Raw genomic sequence first — 9,426 nt, 5'->3', positions numbered from 1 at the left:
GTCTCAGGCCCTGGTAAGGCAATTGTGTCCCACTCTGCCCTGCCTCCCTGCCTTCTGGGAGTCTTGGGTGGGGGGTGCCTGCTATTGAGAATTTCACCCCCGCTGGCAGCTCCACCCTCGCCCACTGTGGACACGTTGCCATGAGAACCCTCCAGAGGCAAGCAGGCATTTATCTCGCTGCTAGTGACGTTAGAGGCGGAGCCTACTGTGGGCCAAGGCTGAGAGTACTTTCCTAGGACTTGGAGGGGGTGACGTGAGGGGGGCTTCCCTTACTCTTCTGCTAGGGAGCTGTGCACACAGGACAGTTGATAACTGAGAGGGCGCTATAGAGCAAACGTTACCTGGCCTTTTAGCTCCCAGGTTTTGCACTCCTGATGCAGAGAAAGGGTCTACAGGTAAATTACCCCACGACTGCCCGATAAGCAGTGGGCACAGGGATCTTGCCAGGTCTGGTGCCCAACTAAGCAGGTCTTACTCTTAGGTCTGACATCTATGGCCTACCATCTACCAAACTAGGATGCTGGGAGGCCCAATGCCTCTGGCAAGGGGCACACAAGGCCGGAATGAGGATATAGCTTACGAGTGGACCTCATGAAGATCTTCCCTAAAGGAAGCGGGCAGTGGCCGCCCGGGGCTATCTTGGACACTGGAAGTTGCAGCTACACTCCAGGCTGAGCAAGCCATCTGGCTCCCGGGTACCTGCTGAGATTTTGGCGTCTTCAGCGCCAAAGAGGACAGTTCCTGAGGAGAGGCCAATGGTGCAGGGAACTGCTCATCTCCCACCTGGGTCTAACCACAGACGTGTGTTCTGGAAACTTCCCCAAATCCAGTTTCTCTGCAGCCAAGCCAAGGCTGGCTCCTTACAGGGCCCTGCCTGGAACCCTTCTGGTAGGCTTCTCGGTGCGAGGGACCCCGTTCAGACAGAAAGATTTGTGCTTTGATGATGCTGTTCGTGACCATTCACTCTACACAGCCCAAATGAGAACTAGGGCGTCTGTAGTCCCACTATACACCTCTCTTACGACGCGGCCCCTTTAAGTGCCGTTCTATTGGTCGCCACTGGGGGCAGCACTGAGCCGCCAGGCCGGGATCACAGCCGCTGCCTTCAAGCTTCTGCTGGAACCGGGTGTGTGTGTATATATATATACATATATAGCGGGGCCAGGTACACACTAAAACCGACTTGGGTTATGCAGCTTACTCGGGCTCAGCTCGTGGAGTAATCACCAGGTAAGAGGCCAAGCCACACTGCCCAGCATGTGGAGATGTTGGCACGGGAGGGGGCTGCACGAAAGGATGAGGAGTCCCCGCCCCCAAGCAACGCAGACTAGGTTCTTGCTGATGGCTGCTCCGGGACAGGCCAAAGCAGGGCTGCTATTTGGGAAGGGTCTTCAAAATACCTAGGATACAAAAGCAAGCCCCACCCCCATCCCAAAGGGAGCGTGTGTCACAGTGCCCCGCTCCTGATAGCCGCAGCCAGCAAAGCTGTCACCTTCCTGGGGCGGAGCCTCAGACCCTGTCATCTAGCCCAAACTCTGACCTGGCATTGAGTTTAGAATGAAAGGGGTTTTAATAGGGTCGGCATGGACCTGGGTTTGGAACAAGCCTTGGTACTTAGTAGTCCTGACTCCAAAGAACAGCCCCTTGTACACCTGGACTAGAGATTGACCCTGAAAGGCCCATCCACTTACGAGTCCTGCCAGGCCCCAACACTCAGCTTCCCCTGGAGCAGATGTCCTGGGAGTACGTGCCTTATGGGGAGGGGATAGTGGGGAGGGTGTATGTGTGATCACTTTCTGAAACCCTTTCTTCAGCCAGCTCCAAGCCCTGGGGACCACAGACACGGGTGGCCCACATCTGAACATTAGCCTAGATCCTTTTCAGCCCATAGCTCCAGGGATGAACAACCACACGTTTCCATGGAGCTTTCCAAAGCCAGAGTGGGAAGAAGTCTGTCCTGGGGAGGGGCTTTCCTGCCCTCTCCTCTGCCTCCTCCTAGCTGGCAGCCTCCCAGCTTGGTACACTAGTGGTAGTTTGCAGCTTAGGGGAAGGACACCATGAGCTCGTGGCTCACATGGCCCCACGTGGTTCTGTAGCCTAAACCTGGCTTTAGGAATGCCAAGCACACACTGGGGGTGGGGGTGGGGTCCATGTGCAATTCTGCAAAGCAAGAGAGAGTCTTGCTCTGCAGCCTTCTCTGTTCCAACAAGCTTGATGGGCTTCATTTAAGGAACTGGAGTCCAAGATTTATGCAAAAGGAAGAGGGATTTGAGACCCAAGAAAATTCCTCTGCCTAGGACCTCATAGAATTGAGGGGACTTAGGCTTAGTTTAAAAGGACTGTCCCAAAGAGCAAAAGCACTTGCGTGCTAGGAGAAGAGTTTTCTGCCCAGCCTAGTCAGTAGGCAGAAACCATTCATTGACTCACCTAGGTCTTTGCATTATCAGGTCTTTACATTATCAGCTCTGCAGGGCTGGTGGGAGAGGGCCTCTAGTCTCACCTGTAAGGAAATCTAAAAGCGCATCGTTCCAACTGTAGGCACCAGAGGGCAGTACTTCTGAGATCATGTTCCCCCCTTTGATCTACCCAAGCCTGCCCAACCCACCCTAGTACAGGGAGCGAAAACCTGGCAGGTTTCGCTCAGGAGTTCCCTCTGCGGGGGCAAAGAAGATCCACAGTAAACTAGGTTCTCCAGGCCCATCTACCCCACAGGCTGCATAGACTATGAAGTCTCTCCTGCAGGTACTTCTAACATAGGCATGGAGCCAGCACCAGAAGCCTTGACCAAGACCTGCAGCCAGGGCTGCTCCATCCCTTATGCCCCAGGTAAGCCGGACCAGCACGTGGGGTGGGGTGGGGGTAAAGGGCTTGGGGTGCAGAGGAGGCTGCCCTGACCGGTATCTCCTCCCAGGACAAAATCCCCGAAAGGCCGAGTGACTGGAGCTGCCAGCCTGGGGACGTCTTTTAAGATGACCCGCACGGACCCGCCGGACTTGCTGGTGTCGACCGTGTACCAGGATATCAAGGTGGTGGACCCAGGGCTCACGTCCAAACGCCAGCCATGTGAGCGTTCCGTGGCCCGGCCTGCTGCGCCCACGCCTTTCAACAAGCGCCACTGCCGTAGTTTTGACTTCTTAGAGGCACTGGACGAACCCACCATGGAGACACACCCAGAGCCACCACCTCCGGAACCTGCGCCACCCCGCGCCCGACCCAGAGATAGCGAGCCTCGGCGCCGCACCCGTTCCAAGAGCGCACCCCGTGCGACCCAAAGCCTGGCAACTGCTCCGGCTTCGCCGCCTGTACTGCAGCGCAGAGGCCGGGAAGCCCAGCGTGCAGTGCGGGTGGAGGGCTCACCGCGCCGGGAGCCCTCGTATCCTGCGCTGCGAGCTCTCGCTAATGAGCTGCACCCCATCAAGCTCCAGCCACAGCGGGGAGGCCCCGGACGCATCGCGCCTCTATGCGCCACCCCAGGCCGCTGCGCACCGCCAGAACCACCCTCTGGACCCGCCCCCCATGTCCGCTGCCGTTTGGACATCAAACCGGACGAGGCAGTGCTGCAGCACGCCGCCCGAAGCTCACGATCTTATGCACCTAGAGAGACGACGTCCTGGGCTCGCACAGCCCCACAGTTCCATGGTCTAACAGTTCCCGGTCCTCGCCACGTGGCCCTGTCACGCACTCCCACCCCCAGTGACTTGTACTGTACTGACCCCAGAGCACTGTACTGCGACGGGTCGCTGCCTGGGGCCCGGGACTACTTGGAGCACCGCAGTCAACCCTTCACAACGCCTCCAGGTCCCACCCAATTTTTCTACACCGAGGAGCCAGAGGGCTACGCAGGCAGCTTTACTGCCAGCCCCGGCCTTCCGTTTGATGGCTACTGTTCCAGGCCCTACTTGTCTGAAGAACCCCCTAGACCCAGTCCAAGGCGTGGGGGCAACTACTATGCTGGAGAAGTACGCACCTTTCCGATCCAGGAGCCCCCCTCCCGCTCCTACTACGGGGAGACAACTCGAGCCTACGGTCTGCCTTTCGTTCCCCGGTATGTCCCAGAAGAGCCTCGGGCGCACCCTGGAGCCCGCACCTTCTACACAGAGGATTTTGGGAGGTACCGTGAACGCGATGCACTGGCTCGGACTTACCCGCACCCGCGCAGCAGCCCAGCCTGGGCTGACTGGGGTCCGAGGCCTTACCGCACCCTTCAGGTGATGCCGCCTGCTGCCCCTGGACCACTGTTGGCCTCGTGGCACGGCGGCACTGGCACAAGCCCACCCCGGCTGGCCACCGATAGCCGCCACTACTCTCGATCCTGGGACAACATCCTAGCTCCTGGTCCTCGTCGTGAAGACCCTTTAGGACGCGGCCGCAGCTATGAGAACCTCCTGGGACGCGAGGTTCGGGATACGCGGGGTTCATCATCCCTTGAAGGACGGCGTCCACCAGTCGTAGTGAATCTGTCCACCTCACCCAGACGCTACGCAGCACTGTCGCTGTCCGAGACGTCGCTGACAGAGAAGGGCCGTGCAGGAGAGAGCCTGGGCCGCAACTGGTATGTCACGCCAGAGATTACCATCACAGACAACGACCTGCGCTCAGCCGAGCGCCCGACTGCCAAGGGCTGGGAATTGCCTGGAGGCCGACCGCGGCAGCCCGCACCCACGGTCCCTGAGGGTCCTGCTTCCAGTCGCCAGCGCAGCCTCGAGCAACTGGACGAGCTCATCACCGACCTGGTCATCGACTCACGATCGCCAGCCCAGGCCCCGGAGCCTGCCCCTGAAGGTTTAGGCCGCCAACTACGCCGCCTGCTGGACTCACGGCCTGCGGGCCCTACAGGTGCCACCGCGCTGGCGCCGTCGCGCTCGCCCCCGGCCTCGGCTGGCAGCACCGAAGAGCCCACCGGCTCGGGGGAGGCAGCCGACGCCTCCCCGGAGCCCAGCGCTGATGAGGATGACTTGATGACGTGCTCTAACGCGCGCTGCCGGCGGACAGAGACCATGTTCAACGCCTGCCTCTACTTCAAGTCGTGCCACAGCTGCTATACCTACTACTGCTCCCGTCTGTGCCGCCGAGAGGACTGGGATGCGCACAAGGCACGTTGCGTGTACGGCCGCGTGGGCAGCGTGTGCCGCCACGTGCTGCAGTTCTGCCGCGACAGCAGCCCAGTGCATCGCGCCTTCTCGCGCATAGCGCGCGTCGGATTCCTGTCGCGAGGCCGTGGCGTGCTGTTCTTGGGCTTCCCGAGCCCCGGCTCTGCCGACAACTTCCTACGCTTCGGCCTCGAAGGGCTGCTGCTATCGCCCACCTACCTGTCGCTTCGAGAGCTGGCTACACATGCGGCGCCCCTGGGTAGCTATGCACGAGAGCTGGCGGCCGCCGGGAGGCTCTATGAGCCGGCGGAGTGCTTCCTGCTTAGCGTGTCCGTGGCCGTGGGGCCCGGCGCTGCACCCCCCGGAGGAGCTGCCCGGCCGGCACCGCGCAGTCCTGGGCCCACGGTGCGCAAGTTCGCCAAGGTGGCCCTGGCCGCTGGCAGTCCGACGCGGCCTCCTCCTGCTCGTGGCGGAGAACCAGATATGGAAACGTTGATCCTGACGCCACCCCCGGGCACCGCGGGCCTGGACGAAGAGGGTGAGACCGGCCGGCGCGCGCGTGAGGTAGCCTTCATCCATATCCAACGAGAGCTGCGATTGCGCGGCGTCTTCCTCCGCCACGAGTTCCCACGGGTCTATGAGCAGCTCTGTGAGTTTGTGGAGGCTAACCGGCGCTTCACGCCCACCACCATCTATCCCACGGATCGGCGCACTGGCCGCCCCTTCATGTGCATGATCATGGCTGCTTCCGAGCCGCGTGCACTAGATTGGGTAGCCAGCGCCAACCTGCTGGATGACATCATGTGAACCAGGGGACTATTAGGCCCAGGCCCCGACCCCGAGCCCTGCCTATTCTACTCAGGCCCTCCCTGATTCATCATGACCGCCCCCAGAGTCTGGACCAGCTGGTTCAGCGCCTCTCAAGTCCCCCTGGGCCTCCCTCAGTCTTCTACAAATTCTCTGCCCCGAGCTCTACCCACTCCACACCTCTAACTTTGCCTAGGAGCCCCCACCCTCACCCCCGTCCTGTTTCCAACCAGCTGCTTCTCTTTCTTTCTGTTCCTAATTCCACACCCTGGGCTCTCCCAAGGCAGTCAAGGAGAGGGGAGGGGGTTCCCCAAGGGCCTGGTCCTCGCCTTTGGTGCTCCCCACTGGGAGGTGGGGTGGGACTGAGGACCACTGGGCTCTGCCTTCTAGTGGAAGGTAATTACTACACTCATCCCATGGAGACAAACTCCGTTGGTGTACGTTGTGGGTGCTTGCTATGGCTCTCCAACCCTTCTAGTCCAGAAATCCATGTTAACCAAAGCCCAGTGTCCTTACTTTAAGTATGTCCCCTAATGCTCCTGTCTGGGGTGTGTCAGGCTCAGAGGCCTATTCCCTGTGCACCCCTATGCTGTTGAGGCAGTGGGTGTGGCCAGCACTGAACACTATCAGTGCCACCTGTCCTTAAATGCTCTCGCCTCAGGTCACCTTAATCTGGGCCCTTGTAGGACAAGTTGGAATACTGGGGAATTTTCAGGTCAAGGCCAAGGCACAGTCCACCCAGCCAGATGGGAACCTGAGCAGGGAAGCAGTGTGGGTGGTGAGCTAGCCACAGTGAAGATCTGGCTGGGTAAGGATTGGAGCTCCCCAACAAGATGGCCTTAAAAATCCACCTTCCAGAGAAGATGGAAGCTCAGGCCTTAATCTCCCAGGGAGGTGAGAAGTGTGTGATGAATTAGCAGGGGACCCTACAGAGAGCAGCACCTACCACTGGATGACTTGGGAATGAGTAAGGAACAGGGCTGCCCCAAATTAGGAACTAGTCTAGGTAAGGTGCAGAGTAGTGAGCCACCAAGTGTGAGAACGGTTAGGGAACCTGTGCTGAGGCCTACCCTGAGCCCAATCCTGTGTACAACAGTGCCACATGCTCGCCCTGCCTGCGCTCCAAGCTGAGAGAGAAGCCAAAGCCTGACGTGTTGTGGAGAGGTCTAGGCTTACCTGAGCCCCTTGCCTGACCCCTACAGCCTAAGTGTCCCTGGATCTGAGTCCAGACTTCGTGTGCCCCAGAGAGAGTTTGAGATCAGATTCTCCAAGCCCTCTCCAGAAGCCCCAAGCCCCTTAGGAGCTCTGAAAGTTCACGTGCGAGAACCTGGGACACACACCTATGCAAGAGGGTGTGACACGTGCCAGCTACCCTCTATTGTATGTCCCGGGACACTCCAGCTCTCTCTTCAGCCAGTCTTAGCACATGCCCCAATGCCGCTCTTGCAACACTTGCTGCCCCGCCGCCTGCCGCCCTCCCCAGGGACTCCACATTCCTTCCTGCGGCAGGCTGGCAAGAACGCCCCTGACAAGTAGGGCGAGTGCTTTCAAACCAAGTAAAATAGAACTTGAATGCAGCTGCTGCTAATAACTCGGTGGTGGTGGTAGTCGTGGTCGTGGTGGGCGCGGGGGTGAGGGGGAGCGTTGGGTAGAAGCTTTCGGGAGTAGGAGCTTGACAACCAGAGTATTGTGGAAGGGGAGGCCCGAGGGTGTGAAGGGTCGGCCAAGGGAATACGTGAATTTAGAGAGACCGGAGAGAGATCCTCGGGCTTACGGATGTTGGGGAAGAGAGGACTTTGGACTTATGGTTTACGGACTGAAGCCCTAGGATCCAGGAGTGGAGCCGGGGTGTGTCCCTGCATCCTCTATCGCCGCCCACCTGCAGCCGCTTGATTAATAGCACCACGCATTATACCTCGGCTCCTTTAACTGGGACTCACAGATCCCAAAGCTGCAAAGAACTGGGTTGCAATTGGCCAGTCCGTGCTCCAGGTTGGAGGTCCAACTGGTTGAGGCTCTGGGCCTCGGGAAGCATTCCCTCACGGGATTGGCTGCGGCTGCCAAAGGGCCCGCCTCCCAGTCAGGTTTGGTAAGGGGCTGTGGGGCCCAGAGACCGAGCGCTTTGGGGAACATGGCGGCAGATCTCGGTCAGATTCCTGATGTGGACATTGATTCGGATGGCGTCTTCAAGTACGTGCTGATTCGAGTCCACTTAGCAGAGCCTTCCGGGGATCCGGCGAGGGAGTGCAAGGAAATCGTGCGTGGCTACAAATGGGCTGAGTACCACGGTGAGGGCGGGGCCTCTGCGCCTTTGGGGGTGGGACGAAGGTTGGGGGCGGGGCCTGAGCCTAGCAGTTCCTGGTGGCAGGGTTGTGAATACTAATATATCATGACTTGTACTAACACATAGCCAGGCTGACCTAGAAACGTCGGGGTTTGGGCAGAAAGGAGTGCCGTGACTGGGACCTTTTTAATCCCGTCTCTCACTTCGAAAGTTTCTTCTTTCTTCCGTTCATCTTTGTGCCAGCGGGGGAAGGGTTCATCTCCACTGGGAAAAAGGCCACCAAGAGCTGGAGCTTCTGGCTCCATATCCAGCCCTAGAGTTCAGTATGGGGCCAACAAGGGCGACTAGGGCATATTCTGAGGCCACTCTCCCCACCCCAGCGGACATCTATGACAAAGTGTCAGGCGAGCTGCAAAGGAACGGCTATGACTGTGAGTGCCTAGGCGGCGGGCGGATCTCCCATCAGAGCCAGGACAGGAAGATACACGTGTATGGCTACTCTATGGTGAGCTCCAGTCCCTAGGTCACCTTTGTGAGCCTGACCCTCCCTTACCCACCTGCCATTCAGGCCACCTCTGAGACTCTGAAAGTTGGAGTTACAGAATCCTTTCTTAAGGCTGTGTGACTTTTCCTTTCTCCACGTTTCCCAAATGACACTAGGGTGTTTGGAAGCCAGCTGCTTTGGGCTACACCCCTCCTTGACCCAGATCCTGATGAGTCTGTGTCCTGGCTCTTGAGGGGTCCTTGGAACAGCCAGTGCTGGGGTCACATTCATAGCTCTGACCATTTCTATCCTCTTTCATAAAGCCCACCTTTGGTCCTCAGGCATCACCTGTTGGGCCCCATCATGTTCCCAGTGTGGTTAGAATGGTAGGGTTTGCTTACTTTCCCCATGGCTGCTATTGCTGTGGCTTCTGGGTGGACTCCCAAAGCAAAAACCTAGCAGACTGGTGGTCATCCTCTCCCTAGGGTTACGGTCGTGCCCAGCACTCTGTTTCAACTGAGAAGATCAAAGCCAAGTATCCTGATTATGAGGTCACCTGGGCTGATGATGGCTACTGAAGCTCTGCCCTCCCTCCTCTCCCTCCCCCCAGCAACTAAGTCAGGACTCTGCTCTTGCTGTGTTCTATCTTGAGGGGCTGGCCCTGTGCTTTCCTTTTGTACCTTAGGCAACAATCCACCTGCCTTAGAGGCCAGACCAAGCTAGTTCATCAGAATTAAAAGCACTGATATGCCTACTAATCC

The 9,426-nt window shown here is 58.5% G+C and overlaps 2 protein-coding genes across 3 annotated transcripts; both read left to right on the top strand.

The window, feature by feature from the left end:
* The first annotated feature begins 503 nt into the window (after nucleotides 1-503).
* Nucleotides 504-7,474, top strand: Ajm1 (apical junction component 1 homolog). 2 transcript variants are annotated; one of them, XM_034506785.2, is made up of 3 exons: nucleotides 504-1,230; nucleotides 2,743-2,826; nucleotides 2,912-7,474. In XM_034506785.2, exon 3 carries the CDS (start codon nucleotides 2,970-2,972, stop codon nucleotides 5,895-5,897), a length of 2,928 nt encoding a protein of 975 aa, XP_034362676.1. In that variant the 5' UTR covers nucleotides 504-1,230; nucleotides 2,743-2,826; nucleotides 2,912-2,969; the 3' UTR covers nucleotides 5,898-7,474. The 2 variants fall into 2 exon arrangements, with proteins under 2 accessions (XP_034362676.1, XP_076793682.1); XM_076937567.1 differs by having other exon boundaries at nucleotides 2,731-7,474.
* Nucleotides 7,475-7,674: 200 nt separating this feature from the next.
* Phpt1 (phosphohistidine phosphatase 1) lies at nucleotides 7,675-9,423 on the top strand. Its single transcript, XM_034506786.2, has 3 exons — nucleotides 7,675-8,185; nucleotides 8,562-8,686; nucleotides 9,151-9,423. The coding sequence occupies exons 1-3, from the start codon at nucleotides 8,029-8,031 to the stop codon at nucleotides 9,241-9,243; spliced, it is 375 nt and encodes a 124-aa protein (XP_034362677.1). The 5' UTR covers nucleotides 7,675-8,028; the 3' UTR covers nucleotides 9,244-9,423.
* The last annotated feature ends 3 nt before the right edge of the window (nucleotides 9,424-9,426 follow it).

This window comes from Arvicanthis niloticus, chromosome 6 (genome assembly GCF_011762505.2).
Source record: "Arvicanthis niloticus isolate mArvNil1 chromosome 6, mArvNil1.pat.X, whole genome shotgun sequence".
NCBI lineage: Eukaryota > Metazoa > Chordata > Mammalia > Rodentia > Muridae > Arvicanthis > Arvicanthis niloticus.
The sequence above is the reverse complement of the archived record's forward strand: the minus strand, read 5'-3'. Positions and strand labels throughout refer to the sequence as shown.

Coding starts and splice junctions, on each gene's coding strand:
- Ajm1 (XM_034506785.2), top strand. CDS start 2,970: ATGACCCGCACGGACCCGCCGGACTTGCTGGTGTCGACCGTGTACCAG.
- Phpt1 (XM_034506786.2), top strand. CDS start 8,029: ATGGCGGCAGATCTCGGTCAGATTCCTGATGTGGACATTGATTCGGAT. Junction 8,186..8,561: donor CAAATGGGCTGAGTACCACG/GTGAGGGCGGGG, acceptor TCCCCACCCCAG/CGGACATCTATGACAAAGTG. Junction 8,687..9,150: donor ACGTGTATGGCTACTCTATG/GTGAGCTCCAGT, acceptor TCCTCTCCCTAG/GGTTACGGTCGTGCCCAGCA.